At 55.5% G+C, this 20,388-nt stretch overlaps 1 protein-coding gene across 4 annotated transcripts in view; it reads left to right on the top strand.

Annotated features, from left to right (window-relative positions):
- UBR4 (ubiquitin protein ligase E3 component n-recognin 4) overlaps window positions 1–18,606 on the top strand; it is a 134,485-nt gene extending 115,879 nt beyond the window's left edge. For all 4 annotated transcript variants that reach the window (XM_039228977.1, XM_039228980.1, XM_039228979.1 and 1 more), the window contains 11 exons: window positions 385–558; window positions 931–1,030; window positions 4,832–5,050; window positions 5,967–6,080; window positions 7,170–7,312; window positions 7,761–7,886; window positions 9,174–9,368; window positions 12,172–12,396; window positions 15,458–15,548; window positions 16,202–16,364; window positions 18,229–18,606. In XM_039228977.1, coding sequence (XP_039084908.1) covers window positions 385–558; window positions 931–1,030; window positions 4,832–5,050; window positions 5,967–6,080; window positions 7,170–7,312; window positions 7,761–7,886; window positions 9,174–9,368; window positions 12,172–12,396; window positions 15,458–15,548; window positions 16,202–16,364; window positions 18,229–18,293 — 1,615 coding nt within the window. In that variant the 3' untranslated portion in view covers window positions 18,294–18,606. The remainder of the gene's footprint in view (window positions 1–384; window positions 559–930; window positions 1,031–4,831; window positions 5,051–5,966; window positions 6,081–7,169; window positions 7,313–7,760; window positions 7,887–9,173; window positions 9,369–12,171; window positions 12,397–15,457; window positions 15,549–16,201; window positions 16,365–18,228) is intronic.
- The last annotated feature ends 1,782 nt before the right edge of the window (window positions 18,607–20,388 follow it).

Below are 20,388 nucleotides of genomic sequence, written 5' to 3'. Positions count from 1 at the left end.
CGTTCTGTGAGGGTAGGGAAGACTCCCCTGAAGTTCTGCTAGGCTCGTGTGTGCCTGTCTGGCCCTCCAGCGGTGCGTTGTTACTGGAGGCTCAGTATATTGCTAAGTTGGCTAGGCAGGGGCGGCCCAGAGGCTGGTGACACGGGACAGAGGTGTGAAGGTGTGACGGGATGGAGAGAGTCCTGTGTACAAAGCATGAAAACGCAAGAGAACGTTGGGAGTTTGCGGGATGTGGCAGGAGAGGGGGAGCAGCAGGAACCAGGTCAGCAGGGCCCTCGTGTCACACGTGACCCCAGAGACTGTGGAAGATTGTTGACCATGAGAAGGACGCGAGGCACGTTTGTCATTCCCCTTCACCCCCTGAGGCCCTGCTGTCTCCTGCAGGTATGACGAAGACCACAGCGGCGACGATAAGGTCTTCCTGGACTGCTTCTGTAAGATCGCGGCCGGCATCAAGAACAGCAGCAACGGGCATCAGCTGAAGGACCTGATCCTCCAGAAGGGAATCACGCAGAGCGCGCTGGACTACATGAAGAAGCACATTCCCAGTGCCAAGAAGTAAGAGGCGGCTCCGTCAGAGCGGCTGCTTTCCTTCCCTCATCTGGTTCCTTTTCTCCTTCCTCATCGTGGCTGAGAGCTTCACATATCCCCCTTTGGCCCTGCTCGGAGTCACCTCCCTCTTCTGGAAACTGCCAGGGTGACCCCTCCACTGCCACACAGCCCTTTGGGGCCGGGGAACAGGTGGCAGCACGTGGGTTTCTGGAATGCTCAATTTTGTCTGGCTGCCTGGCTGAGCAAGGTGATCCTCTGGGGTCCTTGATGGCCCTCTTGACGAATCGCATTGAAACAAGCCAGAATAGATCAACCACTGGTTTCCAGAGAGGCTTTGCTCCTCCGGCCTCTGCTAAGCTGCCTTTTTTTCCTTTGCAGTCTGGATGCTGACATCTGGAAAAAGTTCTTATCTCGCCCAGCCCTGCCGTTTATCTTGAGGCTTCTCCGGGGGCTGGCTGTCCAGCACCCTGCCACGCAGGTGAGTGAGTAGCCAGCCGCCTACGGGCCTTCATTTTAGAGGCAGGACATGTGTGGCGAAGGCGACACTCTCTTCCCATCTGCCATGCCTGAATGAAGGTGACGACCTCGATTAGCCTCAGGATGTGACTTCCTCTGGCATGGAAGACCCCCCGCATATGGGAGACTCCGAGCTTATCTGGTTCAGCTCTGTATGTAGAGAGGAGTGAGGCTTACACGTGATCCCAGCATTCAGCTCCTTCTTACGTGGAGCTTTGTTTTCTCATGGGTCAGCAGAGTGGCAGTCGAACCGAGGGTGTGGCTGGCCACAGTTTAACAGTTCTGATTTCTGGCCATAGCCATTTGGGTCTCAGGATATTTTTAGTGCTGTCGCTGCCATGTTCTGTTCTGATTCAGGCAGCTGGAAACTTTGTTCTCCAAGAGTCCCACCTTTCCAGTCTGCTGCTCATCCCTGATCCCCGCGCTGGGCTCTGTTATCCTCACAAATCCTGACTGGCCCAGACAGGTGGCCAGGCGGGAGTTTTTCTAAATTAAACTTTTCATTTTGAGGTAATTGTAGGTTTACCTGCAGTTGTTAAGAAATAATACAGAGAAATCCTACAGACCCATTTCTCAACAGTGACCTTTTACAAAACCGTCTAGAGTATTACGGTCAGGAGGTTGACACTGATGGAGTCAGAATTCAGGAGAAGTTTATCGTCTCCAGGATCCCTCCTGTTGCCGTTTGATAGCTGTGTGCACCTCCCCACTAACCACCGGCCACCACTGCTCTCTCCATGGCTATAGTTTTGTTACTTCCTGAGTGTTCTATAAATGGCTTCAGACAGCGTGTAACCTTTCAGGGTTGGCTTTTTTCACTCGGCGTAATTTTGGGGGGAATTCATCCAGGTTGTGTGTATTGATAGTGTGTTCCTTTTCATTGCTCGGTGGTGTTTGTGGTGTGGGTTCCTGAGGCCGCCCATCATTCATCCGTTAAAGAACATCTGGTCTGTTTCCTGTATTTGGAAGTCACAAATAAAACTGCTGCAAACGTTCACATGCAGTTGTTTTGTGTGTGACCAGAAGTCTTCATTCCTCTGGGATAAACACCTAGGCGTGCACTTGCTGGGTCGTGCATAGCTGCATAATTAGTTTTAGTAGAAACTGCCTAGCTGTTTTCTAAAGTGCCTGCAGTGTTTTACATTCCCACTGGCGTGCCTGAGTGATCTTTCTCTGCATCCTCCTCACCACCCGGTGGCGTCATTGGCTTTTATTTGAGCCCTTCTGACAGGTGAACAGTGATAAGCTCACTGTGCTTTCAGTTTGTGTTTCCCTGATGGTTAGTGGTGCTGCGCATCTTCCCATGTGCTTCGTCTGCGTGTTGTCAGCGGCCTGTCTGCTTATATCTTTTGCCCGTTTTCTAATTGGATTTTTTTAATGTTGAGTTTCGAGAGTGCTCAGAGCTGGGGTTTTTTTTTCCCCCCTGTGTGTAGTGTTCTGCGTTGAATGTAATTCCACGCTCTCATTTGGTGTTCTGTTCTGATAGCTCATCCCAAAAGCCCTGGTCTCCCTTGTTTCAGACTTTTGTTCAGTTCAGTGCAGATGGTCATAGTTAGCACATCTTTGTGGAGGTCATTTTCTTACAAAGGAGTTTTCACGTATATTGGTTTCTCTGTTCCTAGAATGTATATTTTATACGTGGGTGAATCCAGGAGTGAGCCAAGCTCAGGTCAGGTGATTTCCGGGCTAAGAAACTGGAAAGATACTAAGTCAGATTATTGTCTTTATTTTATTTATTTATTTTTTTTATAATGTTTTTTATTTATTTCTAGGAGAGAAAGACAGCGTGAACAGGGGAGGGTCAGAGAGAGAGGGAGTCACAGACTGAAACAGGCTCCAGGCTCTGGGCTGGCAGTGAGCACAGAGCCCGATGCGGGGCTCGAACCCACGAACCGCGAGATCATGACCCAAGCGAAAGTCGGACGCTTAACCGACTAAGCCACCCAGGCGCCCCCGGATTATTGTCTTTAGACTAAGGCTTCATCTAGTTAGGAACTTGGCCTTTACCCTTGAGGCCATTCTTTTCCTAGCAACACATTTTTTTAAGCACTTGTGTACCTGTGCTAAACTGAGGCGACATTGGTGACCAAGGCAGTCATAGCCTGTGCTTCTGGGAACTCACTGTCTGGTGGAAGATACAGCCACATTCATGGTGATAACTGAAGAGTGACCTAAGTGTGGTGTGAAAGAGGCCAGAGGAAAGAAGATGTTTGTAGAAGAAAGCAAGGCAGCTGCTAAGGCTTAGAAGCCAAAGGACGCCGGAAGTGCGCAGTGGGGGCAAGGCGTGGTAGGAGCTGATCCCGATGCAGCATAGGTCCGGGGCGCATTCTCCAAAGAGGGGGGTGCATTTTCTCCTGAGGGCCATGCCCTGGGCCGTGGATTGGAGGGAGGGCAGATGGCAAGAGAGACGGTTGGCTTCTCTCATACTTGAGGTAAGAGCTGACGGCAGCAGAGCGAGCGTGTGAGCTGGACAGCGTGGGGGGGGGGTGTCCGATGGCCATCTGTGGGGCACAGTGAACAGGATTTGGAAGTCGGTTGCCGATGGCGGGTGAGGAAGCTGGATGAGTCAAGAACTCTGTTGTTTCTGGGTTGGGTGACAGGTGAGTGGTGGTGGCATTGAAGGGACAAAGAACCCAGAAGGTTTGAAGTGAGGTGCGGCTGAGGCGTTCTGTCAGGCTACCGTGTGCGTCTGCTTGCCCGGTTAGAGTGTGACCTTCGGGGGGGCCAGGTCTCTGTCCCCCTGGCACATAAAGCACTGCCTCACATGGATGCACGCAGGCGCACAGCTCACACCCAGCGTGGGGAGGTCAGGTGCCTGTGCGGTAGTTTACTGGGCAGTCACGCTGTGGGCTCAGCAACCAGGAGCATGAGACGTGAGCCAACCTGTCGTTTTGCTGATGTGCAAGTTTGAGGCATACCTGCTCTGAGCACAGGTATACGAGCCTGCGGGTGATTTGGGTTGAGTGCTGAACTTTCGCATTGCAGGTTGGTTCTGTTGTTTTCCATGTATGGTTAAACCCATACAGTAGCGCTGGGCTTTAATGCACGGGTGCCGGGGGCGGGGGGCTTGGGGTGGGGCCGTGCTCCTTCTCGGCTCCCCTGGACGGCCTTGTGGGGTTGGCCCCGCCTGTGTGTCGTGTTCTCCCACCCGTGTCGCCGGCGCCGTGTTGTTGTGCAGCGAGTGCTGGCCTTCTCAAGCACGGGGGCTGCTTGGTACTGTCTGTTTTCTCATCCACTCCTACTCGGAGTCACACCTCTACTGTACCAGACTCGGTTGAGGAAATGCTGAGTTCCCAGGTGTGGTGGACATGGGGCTTCTGGAGGAAAAACTGAGCACAGTCCCTGTGAATGTCATGGCCTGCTCTGCTCTGCGGTCAGAGTCCACAACCCAGGCCCCATCAGGTGCTGCTTCTCTGGGGCATCTTACCCGAGCCCCCTTCTCTTCCACGGTGCTGGGCGCTTTACATCCAATTATTTGTGACAAAATTTTAATCTTCACCGCAAGCCTGATATTATCGCCACTTTATAGGCCAGGGCACCGGAGCCAAAGAATGTAGTGCTTGTTCTAAGGTCAGCGACAGGGCCAAACCCACTCCTGTTGGTCGAAATGTTTTGAAGCACATGTTCAGAAGGTCTGATTGAACCTGAATAGATGACCTGAGATTGTGTGCATTCTGTTGAATTTTCTAAACCTGTCTGCTCCTGGAGAGCATGTGTATTCACGTTATTGGAAGCATATATTTCTCTGGTCTCTACTTGGTAGGTTCTGATTGGAACGGACTCCATCACGAACCTACATAAACTAGAGCAGGTGTCCAGCGATGAGGGCATTGGGACCCTGGCAGAGAACCTGCTAGAGGCATTGCGGGAACACCCTGATGTCAACAAGAAGATCGATGCCGCCCGCAGGGAGACCCGCGCAGAGAAGAAGCGCATGGCCATGGCAATGAGGCAGAAGGCTCTGGGTACCCTGGGCATGACGGTAAAGCCACACTCTGGGAGTCCCCACATTCTTATCCACACCGTTGAGGAGGAGATAGCCATGCTTTGGGACAGAGCCGGGTTGGGGATGGCGAAGATGAAGGCTGGCAAGGAGGAGGAGGGAACTAGATGTGCCTTCATGACAACCCCTCGGGGTGACCGTTGTCCCACCACCCAGACGGGACTCCGAGGTTAAATGATGTAACGAGTTCACAGAAACTGTGACGACGGGATGATCACTTTTGCTCCTGCAGGATTTACTGCTCGCCAGGCACTGTGCTGAGTTACGCACCTTGCTCGTAAGGTTTTCTTTAAGCCCCGTGTGACTCAGTGAGGGTGATGTTACCATACGTTTTTTCTGGCTGAAGTAGCAGAGTCTGAGAAGCAAAGGGAATAGAGCGAGGCTCATGCTTAATAAGCGGTTGACAAGAGTTTGAACCCACGTCTGTTGGACATGAGGCCCTGTGCTCTCCTTGCCCTGTGTTGAAAGAAGCTAGCTCTAGGAGAGCCTTCTCCAACCAGCAGGCCGGGGTGTTAGCAGTCTAAAACGCCCATGGGAACCATGAAGTGAATCCTAATGTGACAGCCCTTGGCAGCTGGGACTTGGGATTGCCGGCACAGAGAAAGGCAGCTTTTTTGGTGGCAGGTGGCAGCTAGCCAGGCTTCTAGCCAGATAGGATCCTTTGCTTCAGGGATTCCTGAAGGAAGAGAATAGCAGAAGAATCTGGGTCTCTACCCTCATTGGGAGCCACCAAAAGAGGTTTCCTTTCTGTGTACTGTCCTTCTAGTGTCTATGGAAGGGCAGCCCTGTTCTGAGCATCCCCAAGCTAGGTTGTGTGTGTGTGTGTGTGTGTGTGTGTGTGTGTGTGTGTGTGTGTAAATTCTCTTCTGACCTGTCACTTGGGTTTTCCCTACAGACAAACGAGAAGGGCCAGGTCGTGACCAAGACAGCACTCCTGAAGCAGATGGAGGAGCTAATTGAGGAGCCGGGTCTCACGTGCTGCATCTGCAGGGAGGGGTACAAGTTCCAGGTATTGTGCCCAGCCTGGGCCTGATGCGCAGCCTGGCCCCTCGCTCCGGTGGCGTCCTTCTCCTGCAGGCCTTTTCACTCTTAGATGGGCCGAGGTTGAGGCGTGTCTCAGGGCCAGCTGCCTCTCTAAAGGGAGGAAGGCAGACTGATAATCACCACCACTACCGCCACCACCATCACCCCATCCCCACCACCACCACCACTACCATCATCATCACGTCTACCACCACCACCATCATCCCCATCACCACCACCACCACCACCACCATCATCATCACCATCATCACCACCCCTATCACCACCATCATCACCATCGCCATTATTACCACCACCATCATCCTCACTATCACCATCACCACCCATTGGATTCTTTCTATATGCCAGTCCTGGTGACCAGGGCTTTATGTAAACTGAATAATTCTGTTGTTGAATCTATAAAACCCCACTTCATGGATGGGAAAACAAGGGTCACGTGGCAGAGCCAGAATGGTAGCCCGTGCGTCTCTGACTCCAGGCCTGGGGCTTGTAGAAGGACACCATGCTGCTCCTAAGCAGGGTCCCTGGGGAGAAGATCAGAACCTCTACCAAACTGGAGTTATGACTGGCAGGAACAGAGCAGCACATGACCCACTTATTCCCCTAAAGGCCTACAAGACGCCCTCTTCCCTCCAGCTTGAACGTCCTGCTAGCGTCCGTGCCACTGAAGGGCCACAAGCCTTGTAGGTCCTGCTGTGGCCCAGGCTGCTTGAGAAGTTGTATATAGCAGGTGACTTACCCGGGAGGCAGTTACTCTTTCCTTTCAGATAAATGAAGCAAAAAGGAAAGACCGTCAGTTTAGGCTACGTGTCCGTCTTTCCATCTCCACAGCATCTGCTGTATTTTGGTTGTTGCCCACATTGCCCATCTCACTGGAACTGTGCCCAGCCGAATGCTTAACCAAGAGACTGACGTGCTCACCATCACCCCCTCCCCGAGCGCCTTCCTTCCTGTAAGGGGAGGCCCTCAGCTCCCCTCTCCTCCGCTTCACCTTCTCCCAGAGCTTGCCTCGGCGTTTGCCTCACCTCTCCTCCTTTCCACGGTGTCTTTGCAGCCCACGAAAGTCCTGGGCATTTATACCTTCACCAAGCGGGTAGCCTTGGAAGAGATGGAGAATAAGCCCCGGAAGCAGCAGGGCTACAGCACCGTGTCCCACTTCAACATCGTGCACTACGACTGCCACCTCGCTGCCGTCAGGTAGGCCCAGGCTCCTGCGCAGTGGCTGCTCAGTAGCCTCCTTCCTCATGTGCTTCGGCCCAGGCCTGTGTCACTGCAGAGGACTGAGCAGCTTGCCCAAGGCCCTGTGCTGGGAGGGGGTAGGATGCCGACCCTGGAGTTTTCATCTGCGGGGAGTAGGGTGTCTTCCCTCAGACCACCCAGGCCCAAGAGCCATTTGTGCCATGTAATTAGGAAATCCACTTGGCATTTGGCCTACGGCTGGAGAAAGCAACCTTGCTTACCTGAAACAGCAGAGCTGGCTGGCATTTACCAAATTATGACACAAAGGGCTAATTCTCTCTGGACTCAGATGCACGGGCTAACTTCTTCCTAGTGCTAGCAGACCCTGCTCCGCCCCTCCCGCCCAGGTGCCTGGTTACCAGATCCGTTCCTGCGGTCACTCATCCCTGCTCTTCTCCCAATCCAGGCTGGCTCGTGGCCGGGAAGAGTGGGAAAGCGCAGCCCTTCAGAATGCCAACACCAAGTGCAATGGGCTCCTTCCGGTCTGGGGGCCCCACGTCCCCGAATCAGCTTTTGCCACCTGCTTGGCAAGGTGAGTGTTGAGCAGTGTGCACGGTATAAAAGGGGGTTCCCAGGAGATGGGGGAAAATCAGCGATCAGCTTGGCCCGAAGGCCTGTGACTGTCATTGAGAACCCTGGTCCCTTTCTTTGAGTGCTGGCAGGGAAGCTACTGCAACGGGAGGAACTCGGCTGTAAGAAATCAGCACCCTCAGCATCTGGTGCACCACATGGAATTTCCGGTTTTTTGCTACCCCTTCTCCCTTGCTGATCTCAGGACAAGAGACACAGCACCCTTTGCTCTCTAAGCCACAGTTTCCCAGACTTCTCTTCTGCAGTGTGTGCCTCTGAGGCTTAAAGAATGAATATACCTCAGTGGCATGGGGAATATTGGGCTCCTTTCAAGCCTCCCTTGTCCTAAAATCCAGAGTAGAGTCATTAAGGCATGGAGGAGGGCCTTGCTCTTGCTGATGCTTCAGGGAATGAATGCCCCACCCCGAGTCCTGTTGTAAGGCTGGGGGATGGCAGTGATCATGGTGGGCAACGTATTGAGATGCTTACCATGTGCTGTTATTATACACATTCCCCGGTTGAGGAAATTGAGGCACAGAGAAGTTGAGTAAATTATCTGAGGTCACGTGGACTGGGCCCAGGCTGGTGGTAGCATATATTGACATAGAAGAATATCTTTCGGGGCCACCTGGGTGGCTCACTAGGTTAAGCATCCGACTCTTGATTGCAGCCCAGGTCATCATCTCATGGTTCATGGGATTGAGCCCTGCGCAGAGCCTGCTTGGGAGTCTCTCTCCATCTCTCTCTGCCCCTCCTGAACTTGCACACGCATGCATGCTCGGTCTCAAAATAAGTAAACTTTTTTTAAAATAAAAAAGTACCTTTCATTTTGGAGGTTAAAGAAAAAATTTTATGGACAGATCACCTTGTGAGAACGAATACCTTCCAAGTTTCTTCTTCTAAAGTGTAGTGGGTTTGGCCATGATACGTTCTATGACGTTTGTCTCTTAGGAAATAGGCCCCCAAAACTGGCAGCGTCTTCTCAAAGCTTGGAGAGCATCACATTCAGTCACAGCAGAAACTGGAATGCCGTCTGCTCTCGTTTTCCTGCGGGCCACAGTTCATGTCCTCGGCCATCCCTGTCATTCCTCGGCCGTCCCTATCATTTCTCAATCTGCTTATGTGATGACCTTTATGGCCTCTGGGTCAGGCTGTGCTGAGAGGGCTGTGCCGAGGGGGCTCTGCCTTCCTGACTGGGCTTCCCCGGGGACCTTGCGTTGCTCACAGCATTCGTTCTGCTTCCCCGCAGGCACAACACTTACCTCCAGGAATGCACGGGCCAGCGGGAGCCCACCTACCAGCTCAACATCCACGATATCAAGCTGCTCTTCCTGCGCTTTGCCATGGAGCAGTCGTTCAGCGCGGACACCGGCGGGGGCGGCCGGGAGAGCAACATCCACCTGATCCCGTACATCGTCCACACTGTGCTTTACGTCCTGAACACGTCAGTATCTCGCTCCCTGGCAGGCACCACCCGGCCAGCCCGCCCCATGCCCCTCTGCTCAACAAGGGGTCAGCATTCCCACGTCTGCCCGAGCTAGGTCCTAGCAGACGACTGGCCTCAGCCTTTACTGAAGCACGCGTGTTCATCCGTGGCTTTCTCAAGTCATGCAGAATATGGGGATTTCCTTTCCAGAACGGTTCCATCTCCCTCTGTGGGCAGCCAAGGCCTGTGTCCTTGGACTGATGCTCTGCCTAGAGGGGACCAGGAACAGGGGGAGGCCAGCCCACCAGAGAACCTCCTTAGCTTCCACTGCCATGTCGCCTCCACTAACCCTAGGACTCGGTACTGTGGGATGGGGGAGGCCATGACTCGGGGCTGCATAGTGTCACTGTCAAAGGGACACAGGGTGTCACAGGGGAAGGTTTCACAACCAGGGGCTGCGGCAGACCCAGAAACCAACCGTTTTCATAAGTGGGAGACGGACCCGAATCCTGGTGTCCTCACCAGTGAGCAGTACTTCTGGCACACTGAGGGCTGGGGAGTGTCGAAGGCTGTCTGGGAGAGGCGGCTCCTAGCCAGCAGGAGAGTGGGTTTGTATTTTTATCTGCGTGTACTTTGTGGGGCAGTTAGGCTGGTAACTAAATGTGCGATTTTAAAGAAGCATTTAGGGTAGAGAATAGTATTCATTCCAGCCCAGATGTTAAAAGAAGATTAGAAGATTTAATATACTTTGGTTCTTGGTTTGAACAGGTTTGTACTGTTAGGCTCCCTTTTGCAATAAGAGTCTCCTACCTGCTTCGGGCAGGGAACTGGCCAGCTGTTGAAAGACTGGGTAGGGTCCGCCTGAGGCAGCTGTTCTCTGCCTTGGATCACAGGACAGCCTGTCTCTTCTCCTTTCTGGCCTTCTGTCTTCACCAGTGTTGTTTTCTCCCTCCCTCCCATTTCCTGGTGAGATAGAGGGCTGACCGCCAGAGCGCAGGTCTCATTGTTAACAAGATGCACGGGCAGGTCCCTGTCCGGGCGTGACATCATCTGTTAGACTGTGCAGACTGTTGGACACCCACATCATTGGCAGCACAGATGTTCTCACTTTCCGGGTCACGGCAGGCCCAAGCAGTGCTAATTGCCGGGGTTTATGGGGCCTTTGACAGAGCCCTTGGCTCTGCAGAGACCTGCCCCTTGGCAGCTGTGCGGCAGGGCGGGCTGCCCTCTCTCCGGGGGGGGGGTGACACAGCCCCAGAGAGGCCGCGTGACCTGCCCGGCCGAAGAGCCAGTGGCCGGAGGTGTCTGCGTTTGTCAGGGGCCAGCTGCTGGTAACTCAGGCTTGAGTCCTTTGGCCAGGGTGGGCGTTGGCTGTGGCACAGGTGTCTTGGTCAGTTAAAGGCTGACCTGGAAGCTTCACCAAAGAGGCACTGTTACTCAGCTGTAGACTGCCCCCTCTAGTTTCTGGCTTCACCTTGATGCGATCCTGGTCACATTGGTGTATACAGGCAAGTAGGTCACACTGTGAGCTGGAGCAGAGATGGGCAGGTCCTATGGAGGCAGAAAGCTTCTGACTCCCAGTTCTGGAAAGTCTAGTCGGGTATGTCCATCTGTGCCATCCTCGTCTGTTCTCAAGGAGCGGAAGGAAGCAGGGTGTCTTTGTACACGGCCCTCTTCTGCTTTGCCACAGTCCGGTGTCTGCCGGCACCATCTGTAAGCCTGGTGACTCACACCGTCAGGGCTCCTGGGGTTGTGTTTTGTTTCTTCTTCCCCCCCCCCCCACCCAGGATAAAGACAGGGTCCCAGGCACTCTTGGCATGAGAGTACTGTCCAGGTTATAGGGTCAGGGGTATGCGGTCAAGAAGGCCTCCAGTGGGGTCCCTGTGCCGCCCCAGGGCCGCTCGCTGAACCACTGTGGTGCTGGCAAGGGCTTTCGCATGGATCGAGAACACAGAGGGCCAGCTAGGCATCCAGACTGCCAGGGTTCACAGCCCCATTCTTCCGTTCCCCGGTATGTGACTGTGGGCAAGGGAGCCACCTTCCCTGCAAATCCATTGTCTCTATTGTGTTCTTTGTGAAACCAGCGTGGATCCGGTACCGGTGTCCTAGGGCTGTTGTCAGGATTAGGTGACACGATCCTGTCAAGCTCCCAGAGCAGTGCCTGGAAGTAAAGTTTGGGACCGTATGCCTGCAGTTCAGGCAGGAGGGAGAAGAGGAAGCAGTGCTTGCCCAGAAGCAGCTGTTGGAATGAAGGAGGGGACACAGACATGGAAGGAAACCATGAAACACAGAGGGCGCGGTCGGGGTGCCGGCGCACCTGGCCGAGCTCTGGGGACTGTGTGTGGCAAGCGGGAGCACGGGCTGGGTCGCAGACTCAGGTTCTGGACACGCATGGGCTCCCTCACTGCAAGTACTGACTTGCTGGCATGGGGAAGGTCACTTCACTTCTGTAGGCTTCAGATACCACATAAGAAGGTGCTGGCTGTCCCCTTCCAGAGTTGTTCGGTCACTTTGTTGGTGGAGTGTTTGTGAACGTGCCCGCCATATGCAGGGGGCTCCAGAGCCAGTAGTTGTTTGGAATTGTGTCAGAGCTGAGCTGGGGGTTGGTGGGGGCAAGGAGAGTGCTACCAAGTAGGGCTTGGAAGGGAGGAAGCCGCCCTTGAGTAGGGGGTAGAAGGGTTACTTAAGAGTGGGTGCCCATGTTCCGTGATCCAGGCGTTCAAAAAGCTTAAAAGAAGATGACAGGTTGATCAAACCTCCTCTCCTCTTGCTGTTGGTACCCTGCTTCTCCCCTGATTTCATTGTGTTCCTTTTGTTCCAGAACCCGAGCAACTTCCCGAGAGGAAAAGAACCTCCAGGGCTTCCTGGAACAGCCCAAGGAGAAGTGGGTGGAGAGTGCCTTTGAAGTGGACGGGCCCCACTATTTCACAGTCCTGGCCCTCCACATCCTGCCCCCCGAGAAGTGGAGAGCCACGCGCGTAGAAATCCTGCGGAGGCTGCTGGTGACCTCTCAGGCCCGGGCAGTGGCTCCAGGGGGAGCCACCAGGTCAGTCTCTGCCTCGGGAGGTCCTGTGTTCTGGGCTGCCTGGATTCCGTACTCCCCGCTGTGTGGAAAAGCTGCTTTGCAGCACGTGTGCCAAGTAAGGGCCTGCTCATTTGATTTGGTAATCGGCCCTGTCCTTTCTCAGTCTGTCGTGCCAAGAGCCTAGGCCCAGTGGCCGGTAGGTGCCTGGCCACCTATGGGTCTCGTGTTCAGCCTCTGGAAAGTTGGAGCGAGGCTTGGGTCAGGTTTCAGAGGAGCAGCCGGCCAGGCATGGGGGGAGGCTACTTTTGAGGAGGATGCAGGCTGGCAGGGAGCTCCTGGAGGTGACCACGTTTTCCCAGGCTGGCCTGGCCGCAAACTGGGAAGCTTCTGCATGGCCACACAGGGGACTTTCCCCTCGGATCATGAAAAGCTTATCATCTTTCCCTGGTGACATTCCTGTCCTGTTTGCCCCACGTTCTATGAGCCTTTCTTCTTTTTCTCCTGTTTGTGTGGACACGTCCCAAAGAAGGAACGACCTTTCAGGGAGGAAGCGTCTTTGTTCTCATGACCTTGTGCTGTGATTTGGGTCAGATGAGAAGAACCGCTGTAAACAGCAAGAAGCCCTTTGAGATGACCACGGAGTTGCCACACGCTGAATGGACACCATGGGCACTGCCGTCGGCTCTTGGTGGCCCATGACTGTCTGCCTCCCCGGGCTCGAGTAGGGTGTAGGTGTGTCAGCCTGCCTCTGGCACCCCAGGGAAATCTGCTTCCCTTCCAGAAGATCTGTCCTTGTGTGTCTCCTCTTGCTAGGATCCGAGGGAACGTTTCCACATGTGCGGCTTTCAGGCCCCTGATGATGACAGAGCAAATGGGCACAGCCACGTGCCTGGCTCGGCACCTGGTTCCTTTGATCTCCACCGGCCCTGGTTTACCTGGGTTGCCAGTCAGAGGCCCCTCCCCCCTCAGAGAGACTAGGTCAGAGCTCGGCTGTTGCGTCCGGCTGGTACCAACAGGAGGGGGCGAGCCTTGTTCAAGTCCCCACCCAACCCCTGGCCCCTTTCAGACGTATCACTTCCTGGTGTTTCCCAGAGTCCTAGCCGCCAGGAATCAGAAGCTCAAGCTGGAAGATAGTGGGTTGCGGGTAAGCCAGGCTCAGCCTGTACCCGTAGCACAGAGCGTGGTGGTCTGCTGGGCATTGGCCCTTGGTGGCAGCTGTGAAATCTGAACCCACGGGGGCCATTTTGCCTTCAGTCAGGAGACTGGAACTCTCTGCTGTCCCAGGCAGTTGAGGAAAAGCCTTTCTGTTCATGGGTCACTTAAGAAACCCAGTGTGAGCTTCTCACAGGTTACCATTTTCTCTGTGGCAGTTTACTCACCTTTATTAATTAGCCCTAAATAATTAAGTTGGGCAGGTCACTCTATTCCTGCTTACCAAAGCACAGCAGCCACCAAGTCTGGCGTGGGGTGGAGGCCCGAGTGGGCGCCCCTGAGACGGGCTGGCAGAGGTGCCGGGCGTGAGCCCTGTATTGGGACACCCTCCCAGGAGAGACTGTGCCAGAGGGACACTCAGAGGGCGTCATTTTGGCGGCTGGGTGGTGCCCCTGGGAGCAAGCTGTGTCCTGAGTCCACGATGGGGTAGGAGGCAGTAGCCGATACAAAGACCTGGGAATCCACATGAGAGAAGTTCTCTTGTGTGTGGTTTACGTTTAGGAAGAAAGGTTCCTCTGCCAGGAACTTGCAAGTCGTTAGGCCTGGGACTTAAGCTTCATCTGGTGCCCTGTGGGCAGCAGGCAGAGTCACAGACAAGGGAGTGTCGCCCTTGCCCCCAGGCCAGCCTAGTGGCGGACCTCGCTGTGGGCCGCGGAGTCCGCACGCAGAGCAGGTGGGAGAGAGCAGGTGCTCTGGAGGGTGTGGGGGTGCAGGGAGGGAACGGGAAGAACATTGTAGCAAACAGAATTGTCAGACTTCGTTTTGTTAATGAATTTACTTTTATCGAGTGTATGTGTGGACATCCCATCCCAGGCCCTGCGGTTCCTTCTCGTAAGGCCCATACAGGAAGATCTCACTTTATGATTCTTACCTACGCACACCCACTTTAATACTAAGTTTTAGTCCCCTTAGTTACGGGCTTTGTCCCAGTATGTTTTAGACAGAGTTTTTGTGACAAGGGTTCATCCAGCCTTTATTTACTGCACACGTGGAGGCAGTTTGCAAACAAGACCTCAGGTAGATCTCCGATGGTAGAAACTGAATCCTGTACCACCAGCATTCACTCCCTGAGCAGAGGGGCATCTGGTCTCTGTATTTCATGGTGGCTTTACCACCGTGATCTAGTGTCCCCGCTCCTCACGCCAGGAGCGTCTGCTGAGAGGGCAGAGGACGGTGTCCCAGCCCGCCCCCGTCGTTCCAAGGGCCTGCCAGCCTTTAATCCTGCACTGAATCATTAGGTTGGGTAAAGCTGGGCCTGGGCAGAGCCCAGGGCCGTGGCGGCGGCTCTGGGATTACCCCAGGACTTTGGAGGTGGCGCTTGCGTCCTCCGTCCTGGAGATTACTATTGCTCAGTGCAGGTCATCCATCAGCTCGCTGTTTTTTAGCACAGCTCGTGCTTGACATCCCTGGGTTTGGTTGGATTAGTCTGCCGACTATATTTGTGAAAATGCCCCTACCAGGAATGTCAAGGCTGAAATAGAACCCTGTTTCCCCCTTCATGTATGAGGTCCTGGCAAGTCCGAGAGCGCGCGTAGGGCTGAACGCAGGACACACGGGCCTCCCTGGCATCTGTTCATGGCAGGGGCCCCTGGTTGCCATGTTGCACCTGATGTTCCCCTGATTCTGATTCACTGTAGTCTGGAAGAGAGTCAGTGCTAAGGATGCGTTTCTCAGGGATCATTGTAGTGAGTAAACCCCTGGGTCCAGGCTTCAGAAGTTCTTGCCCACAGCCGAGAAGATAGGCAGGTGGCTGGCGTGGAGTGGTGCGTGGATGACTGGATTCTTGACTTGCTCCCATCGTGCTCTGGTCTGTCCTCGTGTGGATCATTCCAGGGTCTTCACGGACACGCAATTTGATTTTCTGTTCCAGGCTGACCGACAAGGCGGTGAAGGACTACTCTGCTTATCGCTCTTCCCTTCTCTTTTGGGCCCTCGTCGATCTCATTTACAACATGTTTAAGGTAGGGAGGCCGTCGGAAGCTCGACTGGCTTCTGCGAGGGTGTGGGATTTCTGTGCTGCTCAGCAGCAGGGTTGCTGCTCCCCTCTGGCCTCTGCCTCTCCTGCGGGAGGGATCTCCACTCTCTCTTGGACCCTTTGCCTGGGACGTTCATTTGTAGCCCGGACCGCTCCTGTCAGCCGGTCTCAGGCCTGCTGCAGACTCCCCTCCCCGGGCAGACCTTCCCTCCTGAGTCACCCTGTTTGCCCTTGTCCCCTCTGTTTGGGTAAACTCTGTTGCCTTGTGTGAGTGTGACTTACTCCGGCCCAGCTTCCAGTGGGGACACTGCTCTCTGCCTTGAGAGAGTCTGAGGGTTTGGGGGTGGCTCCTGGAAGAGTCTGAATGAAGCACAGCGAGCTTCCCTTTTCCTGGGGCGATGCAGCCGTGACACGTGCAGGAGCCGTCTCCACTGGTAGCTTGCAGGTCGAATGACTCGGCGCATAATAAAGGGGCCGCAGGAGAAATGACACGAGACTTTAATGTTCCTGGAAGCAAAACACGTCCTCCAGGGAAACTTTGATGTGAACGGGAGGGCTGCTTTTTGGCATCGAGAGGCCCGACTGACTCGAGGCATTAAGTAATCCACCCCCGGGCCTGTCTCCTGTCGCTTCTTGCAGAAGGTGCCTACCAGCAACACGGAGGGAGGCTGGTCCTGCTCTCTAGCGGAATACATCCGCCACAACGACATGCCCATCTACGAGGCTGCTGACAAAGCCCTGAAGACCTTCCAGGAGGAGTTCATGCCAGTGGAGACCTTCTCGGAGTTCCTCGACGCGGCTGGTTAGTGCCCAGGTTTTATCTTCCAAAGATCTTGTGCGGCAGAGCCCACGTCTGTCTCACTGGGGCCGGTCTTAGCTTTCATCTTCACAGCAGAAGGAACACAAGCAAGAACCAGCCCGTCAGTCACTGCCAAACGGCCTGGGAGAGAGCCGTGAACACCAGGCCGTTGGGACACATGGGGACTTCCCGTGTCCCACGCCCTGTGCTGCTCAGTGGGCGCACGGGTTTGGGGCAGGAACCGTGGTTACCCCCACTTCATAGGTGGGTAACTGAGGCCGTGAAGACTAGTTGGGCTTTCCAGTATCTGGAAAATTGGTAGAGCCTCAAAACAAAAAAAATTGAAAAACATGGGGCCCCTGGTAGCTCAGTCGGTTAAGTGTGCAGCTCTTGATCTCAGCTCAGGGCTGACCCTGTAATCAAGACCTGAGGGGGAAAGAAACAGGGAGAACCTTCTTCCTAGACCCCACCATCAGGAGAAAGCCTCCAGTGGCAGTTTCCCATCTGTCTTTGTCCTCGGGGAGCCACGCCCTTGGGTCTGTAGCGACACCCCCAGAATTTGGCGCGAGGTCCCCGTGTGCTAGGCCTTCCGGCCTGACCATGAGGCCAAGCGCCATCACAGGCTGTCGTTGGCCCGTGCTGCCCCGCTGTCTGGCGGTCACACGTGGGCACCGCTCAGCTCAGTATCCTTGTTAACATGCAGCCTCAGCGCTGTCTCAGAGCCACATGCCTTCCCAGGAGCTGGTGGCCTGCGTATTCGTGTCCTTGGTGCCACGCGTGGGGGAGTGTGTGAACAGAGGCCATTGGTGGGGTCGGAGGAGTCTGAGCACAAGGGTGCTCAGAAGTGCACAAGGGTGGCAAGGAAGGGGTGGCAGGGGAGGGACGGTGCTCGCCTTGCTTCACGGCGCCCCACTCCCCCTGCAGCTGGCGGCAGCATCCCCGGCCTGAAGCAGGGGCGATCGAGGCCTGCTGGGCGGGGAGCCTCTGGCCTCACGCCGGGGTCTGGTTTTTATGGCATGATTTTATTACTTTGTTTAGACTGGTAGAAAATTTCAGAACACCAGACACACCCTACTCAGATGCAAAGGCAAAAACACCTTCCAAAACCAACAGGGGATGATCGGTGCCAGCCTTTCCCCTGTTAGCGCAGACGCTGGGGAGAGGACTTCGGCGTGAATGTCGCCAGGCCTCGGGCCTAACAGCCCAGTGGCCGTTAACTGTGGGCCACGGAGCCCCTTCTGTGCGCTTGCGCATTCACACGTGGCCTCGTTGAATACCTGCGGTGACCCAGCCAGGACTTGTTACTGTCCCCATTTGATGGTTGCGGAAACCAAGCTCTCGAGCTTTGGCAGCTCGGGGCCCTGGGACCAGTGGTTGGAACAAAGCCCAGCTGAGCCCTGGGCCCGGCTGCTCTGCTCGGTTCCCCGCGGCCCTCGGGGGCACTGCTGTTAGCTTTTCCTTGGCCCCAGCTTGTTCGAGACTGTGCTTCGTGCTGTGGACTCTCTTCCTCCAGAAGACCCCTCTGCTTTGCACCGAGTTTCCGCAGACTAGAGGCCCCTCCTGCGGTGGTCCGTGGACCTGGGTTAGAACCTCTGCCCTGGGGGGGTCATAGGGTCAGTCTCCACCACTTTAATACCTTTAAACAAACAGTGGCACCTGGTTCTGGAACACGACTGACTCCTCTTCCAGAAGGAGAGTGCTTGCTCGGTGATTGTCTCCCTGTCATTGCCGGTGCGCCCAGGAGCAGCGTGTCGGAGCTCATCGGGGCACACGGCGTTCTCTGCGCGGATGTGGCAGCCGTGACTCAGTGGGCTGGGGGCCGTGCACACCCGTGCCTAACCCACTCCCACCTGCCCCTGTTTTCCAGGTCTGTTATCGGAAATCACTGATCCTGAGAGCTTCCTAAAGGACTTGTTGAACTCCATCCCCTGAACATCACATGGAAACTGCAGTTGGCAGAGACCGAAGCGAGCTTGCCTTCCATCCTCCGTGTTCTTCCCTCGTGTGCATCGATCCCCCCACGGGACGCGTGGCACCACTCCCCCCCATGTCTTCTTGGAGTGGCTTGGGGATTTTAGGCTTCCTGTTTTGTCTTGTGTGTGTGGTGCACTAGCTATGAAGTTGTCTGTAACCCAAGATGTGGAAAGGTCTGTGCGTACCTAGGAGCCACACGCTGTCCTGGCTGACTCCGCACGCGCGCGTGCATATCTTGACAAATAAACGAGTGACTGAGCACACACTGAAACAGGAGGTGTTTTCTGCTGTTTAAACCTGCCCGAGGGTCCCTGGCCAGATGCTGTCCTTGGCCGTGTGGCCCTATCCAGCACGAGCGCAGAAAGACGGACGAGACAGAGTCAGTGTTCTTGTCAGTACCTAACGGAGCCCGTCCGCTCCCGGCCCGTGAGCTGGGGCGGCACCTTTGATGAGTGTGAGCTTGGCCTGTCTTAGTTTTTCGGCCTCCTAGGCTGGAACCCAGAGACTCTTGGGAGCCGGTGACTGCAGTCCTCGGCTGGAGGCGGCCTCAGGGAAGTGAGGGCACTTGACCTTCCCACTAGCTGTGTGTCGGACACCCTACGGCGACTTTGCTTCAGGAGTGCCGTGCTAGGAGAGGGCCCGGGGCAGGCTTAGAACGAGAAAAATGAGTAGCTGCCCTTTGCTGACTTTGCTTCTGCTGGTGCAATTGTGTGTGAGTGTGTGTGTGTTTCTAGTCTTCCGGCAGCCCTGCAGGAGAGGGCTGCGAAGGGCATCCTTTGCCCAGGGCCGCCCCACTGGTCGCCGCCGGAGCGCTGTTCTGCACCGCGCGGTGGCAGCCGCCTTGAGGGCCTTGAGACTCCCTTTCCCGTGTTCGTGGGCAGCGGCCCCGTTGCTAGTGAGGCAGCAACGTGGAGAAGAGCTCACTGACAGCCATCTCCCTCGGTCGCCTGCGGGCCGCTCTGCCGACGGCTGCTCTGAAGACGCCTCCTCTGTCTTGATGCCCAGCTGACGGGCTTGTTCCTCAGGCCGGACCGTTCGAGGTCCCCTTGGGCCCCTTTAGGAGACTTGCATGTCCCTCCCTCAGAGTCTCTGACCAGGTGGCCACAGGCGGGCAGGAGTGTCCTTCTCGGGGCTTCCAGAGAGAGAGGCGATTTGTTGTCAGAGCCCGGCTGGAGGTCCTGGCAGGCGAGTGCGTGTGTGCGTCCATGTGCACAAGTGTGCGTCGGTGTTGGTGCTGGGCCGGGGGCTTCCTGGGGGGCTGACGGGCGCATCAGGCTCTCCCTCCTCTGCCTTTTGTGTCTCTACAGCGTCACCTGGAAAATGGGAATATCGACATCTGCAGGCAAGGACATTGTTAGGTGTATGTGGGCTGATCCGTCTGCCGCGTGGGAAGGGAATGGCTGCTCTTGTTAACGAATTCTCTTCAGTCCACAAGATTTTGCCCTTGTCTTTAGCAAAACTTAATGTCTCAGCTGAGGTCCAGGCGTGCCTAGGGAAGGAGGATGAAGCACCTTGGTCATAGGGACACGTGCCCCTCACCTCGATCGCAGCAAGGTGACGCGCGCTCAGGCCCCTCGTTTCCCACGTGCGGGGGGTCTCCCAAGATGAGCGACACGCTTGTGAGCAGGATGGCTGTTCTGTGACGTCCCGGCAGGGGCGGATGGGAACAGCTTCGTCTGGGGCAGCTTGGCCAGGAGAGAGTGTGGCGAAGGTGCCAGTGTAAACGGCCGGACGCACCTGCTTGCCGGGCGTCGGCTTGCTGTTTCTGCACCATTGCAGGCTGAGCCGCGTTCGCAGGGACACCGCAGGGCGGCGAGGGGGACAGGGCACCTTCAGAAGCTTGCCCGCCGCCTGGTTCCCTCGGCCTGCAGTCTGGTTCCTGAGCACCTGGAATCAGACTCTCCCAGTTCAGGCATTCACCTCTGCCATAGAGCTGAGGCTCCCTTCCCTGCCTTCGGCTCCTCTCCCATCCCACTGCCTCCTGTCCCAGATCACTGAGGGGACAGCAGAGGGACAGCGGGCAGGGGCCGAGGCCAGGACCGAGTCCTCCAGC

This window comes from Hyaena hyaena, unplaced genomic scaffold (assembly GCF_003009895.1).
Source record: "Hyaena hyaena isolate Hyena2069 unplaced genomic scaffold, ASM300989v1 scaffold_35, whole genome shotgun sequence".
NCBI lineage: Eukaryota > Metazoa > Chordata > Mammalia > Carnivora > Hyaenidae > Hyaena > Hyaena hyaena.
This window is presented reverse-complemented; position numbering and strand designations above follow the sequence as displayed.